Source organism: Lates calcarifer, unplaced genomic scaffold (genome assembly GCF_001640805.2).
Source record: "Lates calcarifer isolate ASB-BC8 unplaced genomic scaffold, TLL_Latcal_v3 _unitig_2083_quiver_1274, whole genome shotgun sequence".
In the NCBI taxonomy this organism is placed as follows: domain Eukaryota; kingdom Metazoa; phylum Chordata; class Actinopteri; family Centropomidae; genus Lates; species Lates calcarifer.
The window spans coordinates 1-24,015 of NW_026115970.1; the positions used below are offsets into that span (position 1 = coordinate 1).

General features: G+C 38.6%; 3 protein-coding genes across 3 annotated transcripts; all 3 read left to right on the forward strand.

Moving 5' to 3' along the window:
- The first annotated feature begins 3,142 nt into the window (after nucleotides 1-3,142).
- On the forward strand, nucleotides 3,143-13,972 carry LOC108892088 (layilin-like). The gene is made up of 5 exons (XM_051067900.1): nucleotides 3,143-3,179; nucleotides 3,484-3,674; nucleotides 5,000-5,315; nucleotides 12,510-12,607; nucleotides 13,078-13,972. Exons 1-5 carry the CDS (start codon nucleotides 3,143-3,145, stop codon nucleotides 13,210-13,212), a joined length of 777 nt encoding a protein of 258 aa, XP_050923857.1. The 3' UTR covers nucleotides 13,213-13,972.
- LOC108892089 (L-selectin-like) lies at nucleotides 9,324-11,728 on the forward strand. Its single transcript, XM_018689528.2, has 2 exons — nucleotides 9,324-9,511; nucleotides 11,033-11,728. The coding sequence occupies exons 1-2, from the start codon at nucleotides 9,377-9,379 to the stop codon at nucleotides 11,270-11,272; spliced, it is 375 nt and encodes a 124-aa protein (XP_018545044.2). The 5' UTR covers nucleotides 9,324-9,376; the 3' UTR covers nucleotides 11,273-11,728.
- A 4,526-nt stretch (nucleotides 13,973-18,498) lies between the features above and the next one.
- LOC127139679 (C-type lectin lectoxin-Phi1-like) lies at nucleotides 18,499-21,341 on the forward strand. The gene is made up of 3 exons (XM_051067901.1): nucleotides 18,499-18,822; nucleotides 19,495-19,592; nucleotides 21,231-21,341. Exons 1-3 carry the CDS (start codon nucleotides 18,525-18,527, stop codon nucleotides 21,339-21,341), a joined length of 507 nt encoding a protein of 168 aa, XP_050923858.1. The 5' UTR covers nucleotides 18,499-18,524.
- Nucleotides 21,342-24,015: the final 2,674 nt, after the last annotated feature.

Consider the following 24,015-nt stretch of genomic DNA (forward strand, 5'->3'; position numbering starts at 1 on the left):
AAATGTCACCAAATCTGGTCAATGGTTTGATTAAGACACAAAAACTCAATTTGCAGCTTTCAGACAAAACTACAGTTTGAGTAACGTCATGAATAAACTGCTGGAGGTGTGTCAGTACAGATGAGTATTTTCTGTAGTATATAGAACAGTTCAGACCAGTTCTTGTGTCGATCTCGGGCTTCCAGCTGTGCTCCGACCTCAAAAGTGATTCCTGACCTGTCTGGAGGAGTCTTCATCTGCAGAAACAAAGAACAAACACAACAAATACTCCAGTAAACTTCATGTTTATGATGAATTTTTAAAAATTCACATCTCCTGTGTTTTGCGGTAAAATCTCCAGGTACTTTCCTTCAACGCTCTGTAAAGTTCATGCTGGTACTTACATTTTTCAAACTATCATTTTCTTGCTTTTCTTTTTTTGAGGGATCTGAGAGAAAATCAGGAGGATTACTCCAATGCAATGTCCTCACATGTCTATTTTAGCCTGACCAGTCCAAACCACGAAGACATTCAGCTTAATACTACGTAAGAAACGTGCCAAAGGTCTTCCATTTCCATTCCATCCACCTAGACGTTTTCATACTTTAGATTTAGAAAACAGTCAGACATATTGAAGGCAATATTCAGATCAGCTGTACCGTTTTCCCACTGAGTTGAATATACTTGATGAATTGTCTGAACCACTGTTAAAACATAAAAGGCCACAATGGATATTCAACTCATTCTGAATATGTGAAATTAAAAATATGACTAGTCACAACTGGATTGCTGATATGTGAAATCTGAGTTATTCCTAATATTATATCCAGAATATATTCCTTCTGGATAGGAAAACTGATATGGATATTTCAAATGTTCTTTTCTATACATCTTAAATTCGTTTTAACTGGTACAATTAAAGTTGTCAATAACTTAAGATACATTTTCTACTGATACGGATGTAACTGTGAATATTTTTTACTCACCACTCTGATTAGTGTAAATACAGTTCTTTCCGTGAGATCATAGCTTACGTCTACTCTACGTAACGTGATGACAACATACATACAAATCGTCACTAACGTCTCGGAGAGAGATAACGGTCGTAGACAGACAAACTTTTCGTTTAGGTTATTCGTTACAAATGTCCACAAATCTCGTCTAAATTATGAGAAACTGGACTCTGCGCTTTAACACTTAAAAACTCAAGCAGAGGACAATCAATGAAAGAAACTCCTCTGAGGCAGTTTAGACATCTTGTATCCGTTCTGTCAGAGTCCTCTGTGAAAAGAAGCTGATTGGCCCACAGGCAGCTGAGGACGCCTGTTCAGACTTTTCATTGGACGCGTCTGCTGTCAGTCGAAAACAAGAGTCCCGCCCCTCCGGATATCTGACAGTAGCTAATATGCTAATGCTAACTGTGTTAGCTTCAAAGAGCAGCAAGCGATGGCATTAGCCTAAACACAAATATGCTTCTAAATTACGCGTTTGTGCGCTACATCTGCACTGGAAAGGAGACAACCAAATGTTTGAGGCTGAACGTTAGGCTTGTTCAGTTAATCGGAGTTGTGTCTTCTCTCCATTGACTGTGAATAGATAAGCTAACACAGCTAACTGTTAGCCTGTGCTCAGTCAAAAAGTCACAGTGACAGCTGCAAGCGGATTAAAGTTTCATGACGGCCAGTGAGCTGTCATGAAAGCGGAAACGTTTATAAAACTGTCTCCGCTGTTCAAATGTAATTATGAGCGTTAAACGTGTAAAAAAAAACAACATAAAAGCTTGTTTACCTCTGGCGATACATGTACACTGCACTCTTCATAGTGTACTGGCCGTAGAGCGCATGCGCGGATACTGACGTACAGCTGTTTTGTGTTGATTAGTCCCAATGATGTTTTCCACAGATTTTTCTAAAACATGGATTATACGGTGTTTTCTTTTACACTATCCATCAAAACTGTTTGAACATCCCCATTATTCCAGTCTTTACTGAAATGTAAGCAGCTCCACTGTAGGTTGGGGGGTATAATTACCAGGGAAGGGAAAGAGATGACTGCTCTTTGTGGCATAGATTCAACAAGCTGCTGGAAACATTCCTCAGAGATTTTGGCTTATATTGACATCATAGCACTAATAGTTGTTGCACATCCATGACGTGAATCTCCCGCTCCCCCACATCCCAAAGATGCTCTATTGGATTGAGATCTGGTGACTGTGAAGGCCAGTTGAATACAAACTCATTGTCATGTTCAAGAAACCAGACTGAGGTGATTTGAGCTTTGTGACAAAGTGTGCCAAGAAAATATCCCCCACGCCATTACACAACCAGCAGCAGCAGCAGCAGCAGCCGAACCGTCGATACAAGGCAGGATGGATCCATGTTTTCATGTTTATGTCAAATTATGACCCTACCATCCGAATGTTACAGTACAAATCAAGACTCACCAGACCAGGTGACGTTTTCCAATCTTCTATCATCCAATTTGGTGAGCCCTGTTCTGAGCTGGCAGGTGTGGTCTTCTGCTGCTGTAGTCCATCTGCTCCGAGGTTCAACATGTTGTACGTTCAGAGATGCTCTTCTGCAGACTTTGGTTATTAGTGGTTATTTGAGTAACTGTTGACTGACCTCTGCATCAACAAGGTATTTTCACCCAGAGAGCTGCTGCTCATTGGATATCTTCTCTTTTTTGGACCTTTCTCTGTGAACTCTAGAGATGGTTGTGTGGGAAAATCCCAGTAGATCAGCAGCTTCTGAAATAATCAGACCAATAACCATGCCACATTCAAAATCATGTAAAATCACCTTTCTTCTTCATTCTGATGCTCGGTTTGAACTTCAGCAGGTCGTCCTTGACCATGTCTTCATACCTAAATGCGCTGAGTTGCTGCCATGTGATTGGCTGATTAGATATTCGCCTTACCAAGCAGTGGATAGATAGATTTCAAAATGTCTTTAAAAATAGGATAACGCATGACCTGACAGCCTGTTCACTATAGTATCAGTCATCGTAATAAATCACTCAGTGTGACATTTTAACGCCTAGTCAGGCAACTAACTGTTTCCATGAAATACTTTGCATGAAGCTGATGAAAGTGAAGATAACTTAAAAAGTGAATTCAACAGCTCCACAGTCACAGAGTAAAGGAGACAGAGGTGGAACAACCATGGAAAAGGTTCTTCTGATCATCACAGCTGCAGCAGGCAAGTGTTTTCTTTAAATGTTTTTTAGAATTATTAATCCCATGTTTCTCAACATTTTGAGAACATTAAACGTTATTGCTTATACAAAGGTTTTATTTGAATTAATGTAAAATCTAACACAATACAAAATAATAATTTGCATTACGAAGTTATTTTATGTTTATGACGTCCATATTAGAAGAGCTTTAACCACCAAAACAATGGCACAGCTGAATACACTGAAATGTCATTTTACAAAGTCAAACTATTGTATAGGAGGAATTTTTATCCCAAATCTGATCAATATCCATGTCTGTCACTACAGGGCTGTGTGCTGTCTCATCACTCCCTGCTCATCAGTACCATTTTGTTTATGAACAAATGAACATGACTGAAGCTCAGAGCTACTGCAGAGAAAACTACACAGACCTGGTCACTATAGACAACATGGAGGATGTGAACCTCTTGACCTCCATGGTGGATTTAAACAGAATGATCTACCCAACATACAGCTATGTGAGTTCACCTTTGTCTCTTTCATTTCAAAACCATCTTTGAAAATTATGTAACTGACAGGTGACAGTAACATTCTGAGGTATGTGTAGATAATTTGATTTGTTCCGTTTTCTGCTACTTTCCACTTCTACTCCATGACATTTCAGAGGGAAATATTGTACTTTTTACTGAGCAACATTTATCTGACAGAGGTAGTTACTAGTCTCAAATTAAAATTTTAGATTAAAAACCTACAATAAGCTTATAAAAGTCTTGTTAAGCTCCTTGTCACATTTCAAATGTCTGAGCTCTTCATGAAATGAACATCATTGCATAGTAGTATGCAATATGTAAATGGCTGCAGTGTAAAGTCAGAGTCTAGACTTCACTGTCTGTGTTTAAAGTAAGACAGCATACAATAAATAAAATAAGAAAAATTAGAAAAGAGAACACATGTACATCACACAGGAACTGATCAGAGCAGAGAAACCTTGAGGCCAAAACTGAACCAAAGCAATTATAAGATACTGTAAAGAAGTGTTGGAGGATCAGAGCCCCTGTTTACACCTGGGATTAAAATGTGATCTGTATCCAGACACCTTATCCAGATCAGGAAAAACATGTTAATGCGAGTTGTAAATGTGTTTGGATCAGATCTGTCTGACCACTGCTGGAGGAAGCCTGGTCTGATCTCTCAAAAGAGGATAATGAGAATTGAAAATAGAAATTGTTTCGTAAAAATTTTACCCTGAGCAACTTTACAGAAGTCAAACACTTTGTTACATTTGCAACTCAAGAAAAAATATTGTTTCCAGTTAGCCTGGATAGGTCTGTACGACGATGTGAACAGCTGGAGGTGGTCGCTGTCAGACAGAAGTTTCTACACACAGGAGGAGGCTGAGTTCAGGAACTGGTACTATTGGGAACCAAGCAATGACAATAGTAGAGAAAACTGTGCACAGATCACCTATACTGGACAGTGGAGTGATGTACCTTGTGATGTTCTCAGTACAGCAGTCTGCATGGATGTCAGAGGTGAGGATTTTAACTGGTGAAATTACACCATACAACACAGCAGTTTAGTTTCTTTATCTCTCCCACTTTCTGCTTCTCTTTGTCTCTGTGTTTTCCTTATTTGGGCTCACAGTTCAATCAATCAATCAGACTTTATTTGTACAGCACCTTTTTCTAGGTTGGTCCAATTCAAAGTACTTTACAGATGAGCAACAAGCTGACAGTACAGATGGAAACACTAACACTATACTACACACTACTAATGCTTATGGTTATGTTACTGCTGCTCAGCTCTTCACTATGATCTGTTTTCAGGGTCAAATGTCACATTTGTCTTCATCAACAAAACAATGACATGGACTGAAGCTCAGAGCTACTGCAGAGCAAACCACACAGACCTGGCCAGTGTGAGAAACACGGTGGAAAACCAGAGGGTAACACAGGTGATATCTTCAACACCAGAAGTGTGGATCGGCCTTTTCAGAGACTCCTGGAAGTGGTCGGATGGAAGTAACTCCTCATTTAGGTACTGGAACACAGGTGAACCTAATGGGGGCACAGAGAACTGTGTGGCAGCAAACTTCAACAACTCTGGAAAATGGGAGGACCAGCACTGTGGTCAGAGGAGAGCATTTATCTGCTACAGTCGTAAGTCATGACTCAGTCAGTCTTTAAATGTAGATTTAGGTTTCCATTGATTATTTATGATGTAATATCTGTAAGAATGTCATTATTATCCAACTAGAAACTGTAACTGATGAAGCCTGTTTGTTTTTCAGCACCTGTCTCAAAGAAAGTGGTGAGAGTGAGGCTCATGAAGAAAAGCTCCTCTCTGGATCTGAATGACCCTGCTGTGATGGAAGACATCTTGAGGGAGGTAAACAATAATCGACCTCTAGTCCTGTGGCAGTCTCAGAGCAAAGAAATGATACAATAACATACAAAGTTATACAGAAAGAACACAGAAGACACACAATACAAATATATATACAACAGCACATCGCAAATGTATGATTGACTGAAGTGCTAATAGAGATGGAGCCCCTCACATTGTCAGGCAGGCTGTGCCATTGATTTGTGGCTATTTGATGCAGAGCTTGTGTAAATGTTCTTCATGACCTTTGTAATTTTCATTAAAAAGAGAACAGTCAAAAATGTATATGACTTCACAGACTACTGAGAACAACTTCATTCAAACGCCTCTATATCATTAAAACCAGACCTGTGTCAAAAAACACGCCAACAGGCAGTTACAGTTAGGTAACATGTAACTGAACAAAAGTGTTTGGTGAAGAATTTTCTGTGTGATATTCAACAAAGTAAATGTTTTTGTGTCTCAGCTCAAACAGAAGCTGAAGGACAAGGGAGTGGACGGAGACGTCAAACTGAGCTGGAGGAAGCAGTCGGATGGAAAGGTCTTCCACAAGGAAAAGGAGACTGAGAAGAAAACCACTAAGAAAAGAGATGAGCTTTAATGTTTGAATTCTGTCAGTTTCCATGAAAGATTTTCTTTTTCTTTATCTTTAGAATAGTAATGTTTTGTTGAAAAACATATTTTACTGTTAACTTTCTGTGATTTGTGTGATTATCTTGAATTATTATCACATCCTATTTTTCCGATATCCCCCTTGTAGGAATGTAAACTGTAAGATTTATCATCTTTCATGTTGTGATTGCATAAGTGAGCAGTGCTTTGAGCTACATGCTAATATCAACATGCTAACATGCTTGCAATGGAAAAGGTAAAATGCAACGTACATGTCTGTTGAGTCTGGATGTTGATTTCGAGGGTGATTGTTTCTTCTTTTGTTAAATTGCACTTAGTTCTGACATCAAAGTCAGAATTCTGAGATCAAAGGATGTGTTTGGAACCGCCTACAAACGTAGACCCTGGACTAAGCTGGTGAGCTAAGGTAAACCAGTTGGCCCCAAATCTCTGAAAAAGTTGGATTAGTTTGGACAGATTGGAAAGTAAAAATCTTATTTGGTCATAGTCTCACGTTAAAAATATAAAAACTTTCTAAAATGCCAGATAAGCAGTCATGTTGGGAAAAACAAGTTTTTAGCCTGTTCTGAAATCACAGCCACTTGTCACTGTTGCCGCCGGCTGGTGTGAAATGCATTCTGGGATACTGGTAGTATACTTCAGTGTGAACGGTCAGTTTACTTAATCATTTATTTAATAAGTAGTATAACCTTAAATTAATGAAACCTGCCTGAAATTCATTCACACAGAAGCACAATCTCAGATTGTACAATCATTATTTACTTCATGATGATAAGTTAAAACAAAATGTTACCTATTGTAACTGTAAGTCAAATAAACTACTCTGTACAATATACTGAGGGGTCTCCATGCTTTTTGTCCAACTTTGAGACAGTTTGTACCAGTAGGTATAGTAGCTAAATGTACACATCACCTTAAAGGGAATAATAAGAATCCATCAGAGTTTCTTGACTTTATGTGACTGTGGTCAGGAAAGACCCCCATCACCGAACAAAACAAGAACAAGAAAATTGGTAAGGAAATAGAATAAATCTTGACCTAACAACCTGTTCAGTGCAAGTATGGCAGAGTTGACTGATTGGCTTGTGTTGAGTTTGTTATGCTAGTTATTATGGAGTTCTCTCAGTCTTTTAGTTTGAGAGCATTATTTATTTATTTCACATTTAAATTTTGTAATGTTCAGCAAATTTGTAAAGGTCAACTGACTCCTGTCTGGAGGAGTCTTCATCTGCAGAAACACAGAAAACCCTATCTCTGTAGGAATCCTATTCATAATGTTGTCAGACACTTATAATAACAATCTGAGCCTGTCAGTAGTAAAATCAAGCACTCTGGTGGATGTACATGGACATGGACAATTGCCCATTGGATTACATTGCAGCAGCTGTTTACTGTACTTGATCAGTACTGCATCGATTCCAATGATTTTTGTTCCAACCAATCATCTGCGACCAAAAACATGGGAAAATAAACATTCAAAAATACCAGAGTTATCACAACCAGCAGTTTTTGGCTTGCTTGTCAAAGTATAGTACAGATACCCATTTCCTGTCCCAAAGAATTGTTGGACTTACCAGTGATACAGAAAATTATGGACAAGTAAGAAACATGAGTAGATCTGGTGAGAGGCACAAAAGTGAGAGTGATGAACTCACTTTATCCTCCAAACAGGAAATTGCTTACAAGGAATGTCACACCACATCAATTATATGGGAGTAGTCCGAAGACCAGATTAAGGCAGTATGCAACATATGTTGCCAGTTGGTACCAAAAAAGATGGGAAACTGGTCTACATGTGCTTTGTGGACCTGAAGAAGGGTTATGAACGTATCCCCCAGGTGGGGTGTACTGCGGGAGTATGGGGTACCAGGGCCGCTGATGCGAGTCAGACCAGTTCACACGTTTTCAGTGGGTGTTGGACAATTTTGTTTGTTATATTCATGGACAGGATCTCAATCAAGATGAGGAGAGTTTAAGGTTTGAGGACCTTAGACTCGCATCTCTGCATCTTTGCAGATGATGTGGTTCTGTTGGCTTCATCAGACCATGATCTTCAGCACACATTGGACTGGTTTGCAGCCAAGTGTGAAGCAGTCAGGATGAGGGTCGGCATCTTCAAGTCTGAGGCCATGGTTCTCAGCCTGAAAATGGTGGATTGTTCCCTCCAGGTGAGGGGAGAGTTTCTGCCCCAAGTGAAAGAGTTTAAGGATCTAGGGGTCTTGCTCTTGAGTGAGGGGAGGGTGGAGTGAAACTAGTCACAACTGGATTGCTGATATCTGGAATGGAAGTTTGTGCTAGTAAGAATTACATTGCAGATATCAAGAATATATTCATTCTGGATGGGAAGAGGATGTGGATATTTGAAATGTTCTCTTGTACACTGCAGTTGAACTCCTGCAGGTCCACCATAGATTGAGGTTGTGTGCTGACTGGTGAAGGGGAAGAAATGACTGGTCAACATAATCCACAAATCCCCTTTGAACCTTTGCAATATGTTTGAAATATGGGGAGGAAAGAAAACAGTTAAAGTATAGAAGAGGCCCCACAAAGAATTAGCTCCCTCACGGTGGGTCTGGGGACAGTTCAGATTGGGGGACTGGGTGTCATCATCCAGTGGCCAGCGTCCTACTAATAGTATGTGTGTGTACAATATCATGTTTTTTTAAAGTAGGTTAACACTGACAGCTTATTCACTACAGTATCAGTCATACAGATCAGTCAGTATGAAACTAAAGAGACAGGCAAATAACTGTTTTTATAGAACACTTTGCATGAAGCTGATGAAAGTGAAGATAACTTAAAAAGTGAATTCAACAGCTCCACAGTCACAGAGTAAAGGAGACAGAGGTGGAACAACGATGGAAAAGGTTCTTCTGATCATCACAGCTGCAGCAGGCAAGTGTTATTTTTTATGGGTTTTTTTTTTTTTTTAGAATTATTAATTTCTCATGTTTCTCAACATTTTGAGAACTAAACATTATTGTTTTATTTATACAAATAAAGCATGACGTCCATATTAGAAGAGCTTTAACCACCAAAACAATGACACAGCTGAATACACTGAAATGTCATTTTACAAAGTCAAACTATTTTATAGAAGGAATTTTTAGCCCAAATCTGATCAATATCCATGTCTGTCACTACAGGGCTGTGTGCTGTCTCATCACTCCCTGCTCATCAGTACCATTTTGTTTATGAACAAATGAACATGACTGAAGCTCAGAGCTACTGCAGAGAAAACTACACAGACCTGGCCACTATAGACAACATGGAGGACGTGAACCTCTTGAACTCCATGGTGGATTTAAACAGAATGATCTACCCAACATTCAGCTATGTGAGTTCACTTTTGTCTCTTTCATATCAAAGTCATCTTTGACAACTTTCTGCTACTTTCCACTTGTACTCCATGACATTTCAGAGGGAAATATTGTACTTTTTACTGAGCAACATTTATCTATTCAATTCAGTTTTATTTATATAGCACCATATCACAACAAAAGTCATCTCAAGGCACTTTTCATATAGAGCAGGTCTAGACCATGCTCTTTAAAATACGTATTTACATAGGGAGACCCAACAAATCCCACCATGAGCAAGTATTCTGCGAATGTGGTAAGGAAAAACTTCCTTTTAAGAGGCAGAAACCTTGAGCAGAACCGGACTCAGGGTGGGCGGCCATCTGCCTCAACCGGTTGGGTTATCTGACGAATGTAGTTACTAGTCACTTCACAAATTAAAGATTTTAGATTAAAAACTTACAATAAGCTTATAAAAGTTGTTAAGATTAAACCAGTGGTTCCAAATGGTTATTGGTTTATGACTTCTTATGGAAAAACAGAGTCTGGTTCAGGCTCCTTGTCACATTTCAAATGTCTGAGTTCTTTATGAAAAACAAATGTTTTGAATATTTAAATGTTCATTTCATCCAATATGTAAATGGCTGCAGTGTAAAGTCAGAGTCTAGACTTCACTGTCTGTGTTTAAAGTAAGACAGCATACAATAAATAAAATAAGAAAAATTAGAAAAGAGAACACATGTATATCACACAGGAACTGATCAGAGCAGAGAAACCTTGAGGCCAAAACTGAACCAAAGCAATTATAAGATACTGTAAAGAAGTGTTGGAGGATCAGAGCCCCTGTTTACACCTGGGATTAAAATGTGATCTGTATCCAGACACCTTATCCAGATCAGGAAAAACATGTTAATGCGAGTTGTAAATGTGTTTGGATCCGATCTGTCTGACCACTGCTGGAGGAAGCCTGGCTCACAGTGTGTTAGGATCTTATGTCAGTGTAAATGCAATCCATACCTACATAACATCATTATTCCTGCTCTGACCTCTGACCTCTGAGCACACCCTTCATCAGAAGTCACTCAAACTGATGAAAATGTAAAGACAGAAGGTTCTAACAGTTACAGTGACTGGTAGAATATAAAGATTCACGTCCCTAGAGCCTCAGGAAACCAGATGTTTATTGGTGTTTTGAGGCAACAGAGCTGTTTAAGATAAACTGGACAGTTCCTACAGAAACAGCTCAGTTTACAAAGATAAGTTTGATGCCATCAGCTGATTAGACACCACCTCAAATTACTCATGATCATGTTGTTCCAGAGGTCAAAGATCTGATTTCAATGAAAGATTATTACCAGGTGTAAATACAAATGCAAAGTCAGATCATTAATTGTCTGGAAACAGATCACATTTTAATAACAGGTGTAAATGGAGTGAGACTGAGCAGCATGAAGAGTGTAAACAGAAATGATTTTGTGAAAAATTTTGCCTTCAGCAACTTTACAGAGGTCAAATACTTTATATCACATTTGAGACTAAAGAAAACGTGTTGTTTCCAGTTAGCCTGGATAGGTCTGTACGACGATGTGAACAGCTGGAGGTGGTCGCTGTCAGACAGAAGTTTCTACACACAGGAGGAGGCTGAGTTCAGGAACTGGTACAACTACGAACCAGACAATGAAAATAGTAGAGAACACTGTGCATGGATCACCAATGATGGACAGTGGAATGATGTTTTTTGTGATTTCTACCGTACAGCAGTCTGCATGGATGTCAGAGGTGAGGATTTTAACTGGTGAAATTACACCATACAACACAGCAGTTTAGTTTCTTTATCTCTCCCACTTTCTGCTTCTCTTTGTCTCTGTGTTTTCCTTATTTGGGCTCACAGTTCAATCAATCAATCAGACTTTATTTGTACAGCACCTTTTTCTAGGTTGGTCCAATTCAAAGTACTTTACAGATGAGCAACAAGCTGACAGTACAGATGGAAACACTAACACTATACTACACACTACTAATGCTTATGGTTATGTTACTGCTGCTCAGCTCTTCACTATGATCTGTTTTCAGGGTCAAATGTCACATTTGTCTTCATCAACAATTTCATGACATGGACTGAAGCTCAGAGCTACTGCAGAGCAAACCACACAGACCTGGCCAGTGTGAGAAACATGGAGGAAAACCAGAGGGTAACAGAGCTGCTACCTTCAGGACAAGATGTCTGGATCGGCCTTTTCAGAGACTCCTGGAAGTGGTCGGATGGAAGTAACTCCTCATTTAGGTACTGGAATGTGGGTCAACCTAATGGGAACAAGGAGAACTGTGTGGCAGCATACTTCGGCTATCATGGAAAATGGGAGGACTGGCCCTGTGATCACAGGACAGGATTTATCTGCTACAGTCGTAAGTCATGACTCAGCCAGCCTTTAGATGTAGGTTTAGGTTTCCTTTACCTGCAGATACAGTGGAAAGTTTTGGGTCAATAAAATTCTGTGTGTCATGACAAATGATGGAAAGTTTGTGTCCATATACATGAAAAAATACATTAACTTTCCTGACTGTTTCACAAACTGCTGTGAGACTGGGTTGTAAAATAAGTTTCATCATCCATACTATTGATAATATCCATGAACTTGTTTGGAAAGTTAATACGCAGTAGGGTTCAGCAGCAGATGATGGGTTGATGATGAAGCACCTTTACTTAGCATATACAGAATGTGACCAGCTCTTATCATGGCTGCCACTTAGATACTTCCTGGTCATTTCACTAAGTTAGGCACCTCCCTACGCAACGCTACGCAACGCAACGCTACGCAACAAAACAAAACAAAACAAAACAAAACAAAAGTTTGACTACAGCCCTGGTTTCAATGATGCAAGAGCAACCGTAGAAGTCCATGCTAAGCTAAGCTAAGCTAAGGTTTTCTTGCGCCATAGGACACTCACATATAGAGCCGATGTAAAAAAGTATCACATTTATTCTAAATGTGATATTTGTAAGGATTTAACTGATGAAGCCTGTTTGTTTTTCAGCACCTGTCTCAAAGAAAGTGGTGAGAGTGAGGCTCATGAAGAAAAGCTCCTCTCTGGATCTGAATGACCCTGCTGTGATGGAAGACATCTTGAGGGAGGTAAATAATGTTTGACATTTTTAATTTTCTAAAATTGTATTTACTTTAGCTTCTTATTGGGCTTTCAACTACACACGTTACAAATGTATGCTTGTCACATAAAAGCGAGTCATGGAGACCATAAGCTAATAGCAGACTCTTTAGACTGGTTTTGTGCTAATAGAGATGGAGCCCCTCACATTGTCAGGCAGGCTGTGCCATTGATTTGTGGCTATTTGATGCAGAGCTTGTGTAAATGTTCTTCATGACCTTTGTAATTTTCATTAAAAAGAGAACAGTCAAAAATGTATATGACTTCACAGACTACTGAGAACAACTTCATTCAAACGCCTCTATATCATTAAAACCAGACCTGTGTCAAAAAACACGCCAACAGGCAGTTACAGTTAGGTAACATGTAACTGAACAAAAGTGTTTGGTGAAGAATTTTCTGTGTGATATTCAACAAAGTAAATGTTTTTGTGTCTCAGCTCAAACAGAAGCTGAAGGACAAGGGAGTGGACGGAGACGTCAAACTGAGCTGGAGGAAGCAGTCGGATGGAAAGGTCTTCCACAAGGAAAAGGAGACTGAGAAGAAAACCACTAAGAAAAGAGATGAGCTTTAATGTTTGAATTCTGTCAGTTTCCATGAAAGATTTTCTTTTTCTTTATCTTTAGAATAGTAATGTTTTGTTGAAAAACATATTTTACTGTTAACTTTCTGTGATTTGTGTGATTATCTTGAATTATTATCACATCCTATTTTTCCGATATCCCCCTTGTAGGAATGTAAACTGTAAGATTTATCATCTTTCATGTTGTGATTGCATAAGTGAGCAGTGCTTTGAGCTACATGCTAATATCAACATGCTAATATCAACATGCTTGCAATGGAAAAGGTAAAATGCAACGTACATGTCTGTTGAGTCTGGATGTTGATTTCGAGGGTGATTGTTTCTTCTTTTGTTAAATTGCACTTAGTTCTGACATCAAAGTCAGAATTCTGAGATCAAAGGATGTGTTTGGAACCGCCTACAAACGTAGACCCTGGACTAAGCTGGTGAGCTAAGGTAAACCAGTTGGCCCCAAATCTCTGAAAAAGTTGGATCAGATTGGGCAGATTGGAAAGTAAAAATCTTATTTGGTCATAGTCTCACGTTAAAAATATAAAAACTTTCTAAAATGCCAGATAAGCAGTCATGTTGGGAAAAACAAGTTTTTAGCCTGTTCTGAAATCACAGCCACTTGTCACTGTTGCCGCTGGCTGGTGTGAAATGCATTCTGGGATACTGGTAGTATACTTCAGTGTGAACGGTCAGTTTACTTAATCATTTATTTAATAAGTAGTATAACCTTAAATTAATGAAACCTGCCTGAAATTCATTCACACAGAAGCACAATCTCAGATTTCACTCTCAGATCAGTTTAAATTCAGAACAGTATTAAATCAATCTGAGAGAAAAGTCACAACTTTTGAAAATTCTGACTTTAAAACCACAATTCTGACCTCCCTTGAATATTTTCAGTTCTGACTTTAGTCTCACTTCCTTTCTGCTGTAAATGAAGCCTTCATTTTTCAGGGAAATTCACGCTGCGTAGTTGCATGACGAAAGTGAGGTTGACAGGGAACCAATATGAACTTCAATGGTGTCACGTTTCTATCAGCATTACTGTGCAATTATTATTTACTTCATAATGATAAGTTAAAACAAAATGTTACCTATTGTCACTAAGTCAAATAAACTGCTACTACACATTCGCGAATTCGGTGGATTGTTGTGGTGTCAGCAGTAATGCAGACAGATTTGCAAACGTGCACAGAAAAGTCAGTCAGGATTGTGACTAACCTCAGATATCTGACTTTTTTTCTAAGAATCTCACTTCCTTTGTTCCGTAAATTAAGACTTCATTCTTCGGCAAACATTCATGCCGGGTGGTGGATAGAATTGCATTGTGAAATTGAGGTTTACAAGGAACCAGTCTAATCTGAGATGGTATCTAATGGCTTTACATTGTGCAATCAAATTTACTTCATAATGATAAAGCAAAAAGGTTGTTCATTGTCACTTTACGTCAAATAAAATTAGTTACTGAAATATCCTGAGGGGTCTGCTTGTTCTTTGTCCAACCTTGAGGCAGGCTGTAACAGAGGGTGTGGTAGCTAATTGTTTACATCACTTCCTTAAAAAGAGTAATTATAATTCATCACAGAATTTCTCGACTTTATGTGGCTGTGGTCAGCAAGGAAGCCCCATCACATTTGAACAAAACAAAAAAATTGCTTTTGAAAAAAGGATAATCCTTGACCTGACAGCTCGTCAGGTCAGGTTAAGCATGGCCGAGCAGAGCTGGCTGATCTGCTTGTCTCGAGGAAAACCACTCAAGTCCTTAGTCCAAAATTTAGTGTTCTAATTACTGGTATTCAAGAATACGGTGAGCTTACTGCCACACAGCGTGGATCTGAGGAAGTAAACAGGCACTTAGAGACAGTTAAACCTTGGGGAAAAGAGCAGTGGTCAGTCTGTATGTAAATACAGTGGTTACAGTGGTCAGTGGTATTTGCATTCATAGGCCTTACATGGTGATACACACCGAAGACCCTATGTTGACTTAGCAGGAAGGGGCACCAGGACTTTTATCCAGGGTAAGAGCATTATGTTACAATCAAGGGAACAAAGGGAAAGAAACATGCAGTTGTTAGTAGCCCATTTTACACAGGTTTTTTAAGGCAGGAAAATTGAACCATAATGCTGCCTCACTGTTCTGTATAAAATGTACAGAGGTGCTGTTTCAAAGTCACACACCAGGATGGCATTAGGCTGCCTCCATATGGCTCTGAGTAAACAACCAGAGGCAGCATATTCAAGGGACTTCTTAATGCCAATACTGTGCAGTCTCTGTGTAAAAGGGGCTAATGATAAAACTTGTAGGTGTTCCAGATGTTGTTCAGTTATCAAGTCCTTACTAACCAAAACATGTATTTCTTTCTTACTTGATGGTGGTGGTTGAGGCAATCCAAAAAGACAGACAAAGCTGGACAGGGCAAACAATGGCAGCTACAGGTGCACTGGCTCTGAGGCAAAGGATATGAGGAGTTAGCAGGGCAAAAAACATACATGATAAAAAGTGACTAGAGCAAAAAGACAGAAAACCACACACACACACACACACACAACTATATACAGGAAATGAACGGGAACACACACGAGGGAGCTTTAAAGGAGAAGGAGCGTGGAAACTTCCAAACCATAACACACTTTGCATGAGACTGATGTAAGTGTGGACAACTAAAGAAGTGATCTCAACAGCAGCACAGTCAGTACAGGAGAAGAAGTGGAGCATACAACGATGGAAAAAGTTCTTCTGCTCATCATAACTGCATCAGGCAAGTGTTTTAAAATATATTATCTATGACTACTTATTAATCTCTCATGTTTTAATATCATGAGTCACTTTAGTTATACTTTTTCCTTTAATAAAGACTACAAAATGATTATTTGCAAAACAATGACACAGCTGAATACACTGAAATGTCATTTTACAAAGTCAAACTATTTTATAGAAGGAATTTTTAGGCCAAATCTGATCAATATCCATGTCTGTCACTACAGGGCTGTGTGCTGTCTCATCACTCCCTGCTCATCAGTACCATTTGGTTTATGAACTAAAGACCATGACTGAAGCTCAGAGCTACTGCAGAGAAAAATACACAGACCTGGCCACTATAGACAACATGGAGGACATGAACCTCTTGACCTCCATGGTGGATTTGAGCAGAATGATCTACCCAACATACAGCTATGTGAGTTCACCTTTGTGTCTTTCATTTCAAAGTCATCTTTGACAATTATGTACTTTATTTGATTACTTCCATTTTATATTACTTTCTCCTTTATTTCAGGGGGAAATATTATAAACTCACACAGTGTGACTGAAGGTTCAGTCCCTCACACTGACTGTATCAGGTCATTGTCATCAGGCTCTAATAAACAATATGGTGCAAATGTTCCACTTTCTTAGTGAATATAACCACTGGGTTGGTTTTTATGTGGGACAACAGCAGAAAGTAAAACATGTGAGACATGAGTGTACATATTACTAAACTGGATAACAGAATGTCATTGGTAGAATGGAGGAGTAGTAAGACCACAGTGTAGAAATACTCAGTATCAGAAGACAAACTACCCTGAACACAAAATGGTGTTAGATTATTAAATATCTGATTATTATTGTTGATGCATTGACATGTAAGCAGCTAAATCATCTGGTAAAGATGGAGACACGTTTAACTACTTTAGAAACTGTTGGGTAATTTAATCTTTTGAAAAAACATATTTTATTTGTTAATAATTTCTACTGTCTCTAAAATCTGAACCTGCAAAGTAACTATCAACTACAGCTGTCAGATAAACACAGCAGAGTAAATACAATATTTCTCTGAAATGTAGTTAAACACATTAGAATAAAATGTACAGTACCTCATAACTACTGTACTTGAGTAAATGCTCTTAGTTATAGCTTAGTTACTGGTAGAATTACAATTGTAGACATGACAGCTACACAAACCAGTTCATCAAATGATGTTATCCATTAGTTGGACTATGTGCGTGAAATGACTGGAATATTGAAATGTTCTTTTCATCCAGTATGTAAATGACTGCAGAGTAAAGTCAGAGTCCAGACTTCACTGTGTTTAAAATAACACAGCACACAATAAATAAAATGAAAACATGACAATGACAAAAAAAAAAAAAAAAAAAAAAATTGACAACACATATGAAATGAAAACATGTCAAATGAGGTAATACAAAAACCTAACAACCTCAGTCTGGCTCAACAGTCATATGATGCTGGTTATCAACTCCTTAATTCAACCCAGAATTTCTCGAGCACATTAATGTGAAAGAGTTGTTAATTAAAATCTACACTGTAAAATGTTGAGTAAAGTACCTAATATGAAATGAGAAGAAACGCTGACACCTGCAGGTTAAAGCATCTTTCTTCAGTTAAAATGAAGATATAACAGTAAGTATGTGGTCATTTAGTGTGTTAGTTTAGTCTGGCTCACATTGTGTTTGGATCTTTGGTAGGTCTAAATGCAGCCTGTATGAATGTAATGTGCTGGCATCCATATGTACTCAACATCATCATTCCTGCTCGGACCTTTGACCTCTGAGCACTCCCTGCATCAGAAGAATTTTAATAAAGAAGGCTTTAACAGTTACAGTGACTGGGAGAAATGGAAGATTTGCGTCCCTGGAGCCTCAGGAAACCAGATGTTTATCGGTGTTTTTGGTTGACAGAGCTGTTAAAGCTAAACTAGACAGAAACAGCTCAGTTTACAAAAGTCATTTTTGATGCCATCAGCTGATTTGCTGCCACCTCAAATTACTCAAGTGCAGGTTTTGTTGGTGTAAATCAAAATTATTTTGTAAATGTTTTGACTTGAGCAACTTTTAAAGTTGAGTGAGGCCAAATACTTAATATCACATTTTTGTTTCCAGTTAGCCTGGATAGGTCTGTACGACGATGTGAACAGCTGGAGGTGGTCGCTGTCAGACAGAAGTTTCTACACACAGGAGGAGGCTGAGTTCAGGAACTGGGCCTCTGGAGAACCAAACAATAAAGACAATAGACAATACTGCGCACTGATTAAAGATGGACAGTGGGCTGATAAATCTTGTGATGTTCTCAGTACAGCAGTCTGCATGGATGTCAGAGGTGAGGATTTTAACTGGTGAAATTACACCATACAACACAGCAGTTTAGTTTCTTTATCTCTCCCACTTTCTGCTTCTCTTTGTACAGATGGAAACACTAACACACACAAGACAAATGATAAAATGTAATAAAACTAATATAAAACAGATTAAAGACAATAATGATCTATGATCTGTTTTCAGGGTCAAATGTCACATTTGTCTTCATCAGCAAAACAATGACATGGACTGAAGCTCAGAGCTACTGCAGAGCAAACCACACAGACCTGGCCAGTGTGAGAAACATGGAGGAAAACCAGAAGATAATGGAGCTGCTACCTTCAAGACAAGATGTCTGGATCGGCCTTTTCAGAGACTCCTGGAAGTGGTCGGATGGAAGTAACTCCTCATTTAGGTACTGGATCACAGGTGAACCTAATGGGCCCAAGGAGAACTGTGCGGTAGCAGACTTCAGCAGCTCTGGAAAATGGGTGGATGTGATCTGTGATCACAGGACAGCATTTATCTGCTACAGTGGTAAGTCATGACTCAGTCAGCCTTTAAATATAGATTTAAGTTTCCTTTACCTGCAGATACAGTGGAACATGCTCACAGTGACAATGCTAACATGCTGATGTTTAGCTGGTATAACGTTCCCCATATTAACGGTTAACATGTATTTACTCAATAACACAAGTAAAGCTGAGGATGATGGGAATGTCATAAGTGCTGCTGCTGGGTTGTAAAATAAGTTTTAACATCCACACTATGGATAATGTTTGCAAACTTGTTTGGAAAGTTAATATACAGTTAGGATCAATAGCAGATGACGAGTTTGTGTTGTTGTAGGACTGGACTGCAGATGAATAGCTAAAAAATGATTTAACTATGATGGAAAATGTCAAGAAAAGATGTGAAGTGCAGCTGCAGTGCTGAGAGAATCTGACTGCACCTACATTAGGCTACATAATTATGCAACAGCAGATGTTAGATGTGGGTTGCTTCGAATGCTGCTGCCATGAGTAACTGTACCTCCTCTCTTTTTGTAAAGGGGGTCCAGCTTATACTATGCTAAAGGAGAGAAGAGAACAAACACTGAAAGACTTTTCCTCAGCATTTAGAGTTCTGCTCACCTTAACTAATAGCTAAGTTATTTAATCATTCAAAATGAGATAAATGTGTAACTGATGAAGCCTGTTTGTTTTCCAGCACCTGTCTCAAAGAAAGTGGTGAGAGTGAGGCTCATGAAGAAAAGCTCCTCTCTGGATCTGAATGACCCTGCTGTGATGGAAGACATCTTGAGGCAGGTAAATAATGTTTGACCTTTGAATTAAAAAAACCCCAACAATTTACACACGGCTCAGTTAGGAAATGCTACTACTCTTCCATGTGCTCTGCCCTCTGTTTTCATCAAGTCTGTACCTCCATCACAGTTTGTTTTGTGGCAGCTAAAAACAAACTGTGAGGTCTCATCAACTAACGTGTTTGAGTCGTATCAGGGACTTTCCTGCAGATGCATTGAATAGTTTAGTTTTAGGGTGCAGCCCTGGACAAGATGACACCAATGTGGTTTGTACATGCCACTGTATTTCATGTTCCACTTCCATAAGAAAAAAAGGCTTCAGTATTAAGAACTCTCTTCTTCTTGGATTAATGGAGTTTCAGGAAAACTTTCTGAAAAGGACAAATGTACATACACTGCCTGGCCAAAAAAAAGTTGCCACCTGGATTTAACTAAGCAAATAGGTAAGAGCCTCCTATTGGATAATTACTGCATGGGCGATTATCTTTCAGCTTGCAACAAGTTATTTAACCCCAAATGATTCAATGAGTAGCTTCTCATTTCTTAAACAACCACGTCGAAAGACACATCCTGTGGTCGTGGAAAAGATGTTAGTCTGTTTGAGAAGGGTCAAATCATTGGCATCAAGCAGAGAAAAGCAGAGAAATCTAAGGAGATTGCAGAAACTACTAAAATTGGGTCAAGAACTGTCCAACGCATTATTAAAAACTGGAAGGATAGTGGGGAACCATCGTCTTCGAAGAAGAAATGTGGTCTGAAAAAAATCCTGATTGTTCATGATCAACGATCACTTAAACATTTGGTGAAATCAAATTGTAGAAAAACAACAGCAGAACTCAGGGCTATGATTAATAGTGAGTGTAAGAGCATTTCCACACGCACAATACGAAGGGAACTCAAGGGATTGGGACTGAACAGCTGTGTAGAAAACCACTAATCAGTGAGGCTAATCAGAAAAAAAGGCTTCAATTTGCTAGGGAGCATAAAGATTGGACTCTGGAGCAATGGAATAAAGTCATGTGGTCTGATGAGTCCAGATTTACCCTGTTTCAGAGTGATGGGCACATCAGGGTATCAGGGTTGGTCAGGTCTAGGTTCAGCAACATTATGTGCAGAAAGAATGAGGTCAGCTGACTATCTGAATATACTGAATGACCAGATTATTCCATCAATGGATTTTTTCTTCCCTGATGGCACGGGCATATTCCAAGATGACAATGCCAGGATTCATCGGGCTCAAATTGTGAAAGAGTGGTTCAGGGAGCATGACACATCACTTTCACACATAGATTGGCCACCAGAGTCCAGACCTTAACACCATTGAGAATCTTTGGGATGTGCTGGAGAAGACTTTGCGCAGTGGTCTGACTCTCCCATCATGAGTACAAGATTTTTTTTTGGCCAGTGTATTTCCCAATTGTATTATCTAAAATTTCTGGTGCAGTTGCTCTTTTTGACCACACTGACTACTAAGAACAACGCCAATGTGCTAAGTAAATATCTATATGCAATCTTTATTGAAAGCAGACTTGCGGCAAAAAAACATGCAAACAATAAGGCAGTTAAACTGTGATTGATCAAGAGTGTTTGATGAAGAATTTTCTGTGTGAGTCATATTCAAACGAGTGTTTTTGTGTCTCAGCTCAAACAGAAGCTGAAGGACAAAGGAGCAAATGAAGACATCAAACTGAGCTGGAGGAAGCAGTTTGATGGAAACGTCTTCCACAAAGAGACAAAGAAGAACATCACTTAAAGAAGAGATCAGCTTTAATATTTGCATTTTGTCAGTTTCCATGGAAGATTGTCTTTTTCTTAATCCTGTAGAATAGTAATGTTTTCTTAAAACATAAGTTTGCAGTTGTTTTAATCATATGTGTGTGAGTTATATAAATAATTAGAATATATCTTATTATTATGACGTCACCTTTTTAGGACTATAAATGTGAGATTTTTCATCTTTCATGTTGTGATTGTGTAAGTGAGCGGTGCTTTGAGCTAAATGCTAACATCAGCATGCTAACATGCTTACAATATAAAAGCTAAAATGTAATTTCCATGTTATAAGTCAGTAATAATCAATAATATATCTCTCTGACCTATCATTTTCTTAAAATTTTCCAGTTTTATTTTTCTCAGCATGTCTGTTGAGCCTGGATGTTGAGTTCATGTTTGATTGTTATGGCTTTTGTCAAACTTGGCGGAAATTGACCTCCAGCTTTGTGCCACAATAAGGTTTTTTTTATGGTGTCACTCACGATCCATAACAGAAAATGAATTTGAATCAGATAGACCTGACCCACTAACAGACTTGACAGGACAAAACCAACACTGTGACAGATCATCAGGCGGTTTGTAACTGTACTTGCTTTCAGAACAATGGGCAACTGATTTGTTAATCAACATTTCCAAGTGGTGTTACTGTTGGCGTAGCTGTCACAAAGACTAACATGACTACCACTATCAACCTGGCTTCTAGTGTTGGGCAATTGGACCGAAGCATCAGCTACTGACAAGAAAGACAGGGGAGAGGGTGACATGCAGGAAAGGGCCCAGGACAGATTTGAACCTGGGCCATTGCAGTAGTGACTGAGCCTTGATATCATTGCAAAACATTTTATCAGTCTAATCAGTAATATGTTACTATAATGCTTTTGTGATAAATTAGTTCTTACAATGTTAACTAAGTATGTAGTTGATATTGTTGTGAGAACTTGAATCAGTCCAATCAATACTATGATACTTTAATGCTTTGATGGTAAGTTTGAAACATGATAAGTTTCTTAGTGACTAACATTAGTGAGAAAATGATGACTTTAAAGCAATCATTTATTGTATAGAACTCTGACTGAAGAATCCTATGTTAAGACCATTTACTTGTATGAATTATTATTATAATTATGCAATGGGCCTGCTTGGGTTTATTGATATTACTGTTTGTGATATCTCAATAAACTCTTTTGCAACTGACTTTGCTCAATTCCACTGGTCTTTTATAGGACTTATCTTGACCCTGATAGGAACAGAGAAGATTGTTTTTGACATAGAGTTGGAACAGGTCCCAGGCTTTTTCCTGGCCCAGACCTAAGGTTCTGTGACCCGGCATTATTTTGGCAAGCCAGCCAGGACTGAGAACTGTGAGCCTGAGACTTGGGTAAGACTGTGCATGTACTTAATTGGTGGCCACAAAAATCAGAGGAAAGCAGAGCCATTTTCTTCATTCAAATGCTGATTGTGTTTGACTGCAGTGCCCTGCCCAGGTTAAAGATATCAAAAAGCCCAGATCTTCATAAACTGTTGGGTAGTTTAATCTTAAAAAATGTTAATAATTTGTAATGTCTCTAATATCTCAACCTGCAAAGTAACTATCAAGTATAGCTGTAGCGTAAATAAAAAATATATCTAAAAAAGTGTAAATACTCAAGTAAAATACAGTACCTCATAACTGTACTGTACCTTAGTAAATGTTCTTACATTCCACCACTGGTAGAATTACAACTCTAAACAAGGCGATTTATCAAAGGATGTTCTCCATTAGTAGGAGTGTATGCAAGACAAACATGTTTTGAATATGTAAATGTTGTTGTTCCATGTTCCGTGTTCCTCCAGTATGTAAATGACTGCAGCGTAAAGTCAGTCAAGACTTCATTATCTGTGTCAGCATGACAATGACGACTTGATTTTAAAAAGTTAGAAACATCTGGGTCAAATGAGTTATTATGTGTACATCACACAGAACATTACATCACATTGTGAAAACTGAACCAAAGCAGTTATAAAATACTCTAACAAAGTAGCAAAGGATCAGATACTGTTTACACCTGCTATTAAAATGCAATCTGTATCCCAGACACAAACATCTGATCTCAGTCAGGATAGGGAAAATTCATGATCAATACCAGGTGCAAACACAAAGGTAAGCAGCGTTTATAATCTGGAAACAGATCACATTTTAGTGAGCCGTGCACACTGGTTCCATATGATCTCAAAAGAAAAATGCAGAGAGAGAGAGAGAGAGAGAATAAACAGGGACAAACAAATGCACAAGGGAGGGAGCTTAAAAGGAAAAGAAGGGGAACAGAGTGTGGAAACCACCAAACCATAACAGTTTGCATGAGGATTAAAGTTTACATAAATGAATAAGTAAGTTCAACAATTCTACAGTCACAGAGTCACTGAGCGAAAGAAAGGTGGAACATACAACAATGGAAAAAGTTCTTCTGATCATCACAGCTGTATCAGGTAAATGTCTTTTTATATTATCTGTGATCAGTCATTAATGTTTTAATATCATGCATTCTTTGTGAAGAGAATCTAATCTGTCTGTCTAGCCAAGTATTTATCAGGCATATTATACCTTTGTTAATCTATTTTTTTACTGTTGTATTTATATTGCATTAACATACAGACTGCTGTAACAACCGAATTTC

Excerpts from the sequence above, each read along its gene's own strand:
- LOC108892088 (XM_051067900.1), top strand. The coding sequence starts at position 3,143 with ATGGAAAAGGTTCTTCTGATCATCACAGCTGCAGCAG. Across the intron at positions 3,675-4,999 it reads TCTACCCAACATACAGCTAT|GTCTTCATCAACAAAACAAT; the intron begins GTGAGTTCACCT and ends AATGTCACATTT. Across the intron at positions 12,608-13,077 it reads TGGAAGACATCTTGAGGGAG|CTCAAACAGAAGCTGAAGGA; the intron begins GTAAATAATGTT and ends TTTGTGTCTCAG.
- LOC108892089 (XM_018689528.2), top strand. The coding sequence starts at position 9,377 with ATGAACATGACTGAAGCTCAGAGCTACTGCAGAGAAAACTACACAGAC. Across the intron at positions 9,512-11,032 it reads TCTACCCAACATTCAGCTAT|TTAGCCTGGATAGGTCTGTA; the intron begins GTGAGTTCACTT and ends TGTTGTTTCCAG.
- LOC127139679 (XM_051067901.1), top strand. The coding sequence starts at position 18,525 with ATGACATGGACTGAAGCTCAGAGCTACTGCAGAGCAAACCACACAGAC. Across the intron at positions 18,823-19,494 it reads AGCATTTATCTGCTACAGTG|CACCTGTCTCAAAGAAAGTG; the intron begins GTAAGTCATGAC and ends TTTGTTTTCCAG. Across the intron at positions 19,593-21,230 it reads TGGAAGACATCTTGAGGCAG|CTCAAACAGAAGCTGAAGGA; the intron begins GTAAATAATGTT and ends TTTGTGTCTCAG.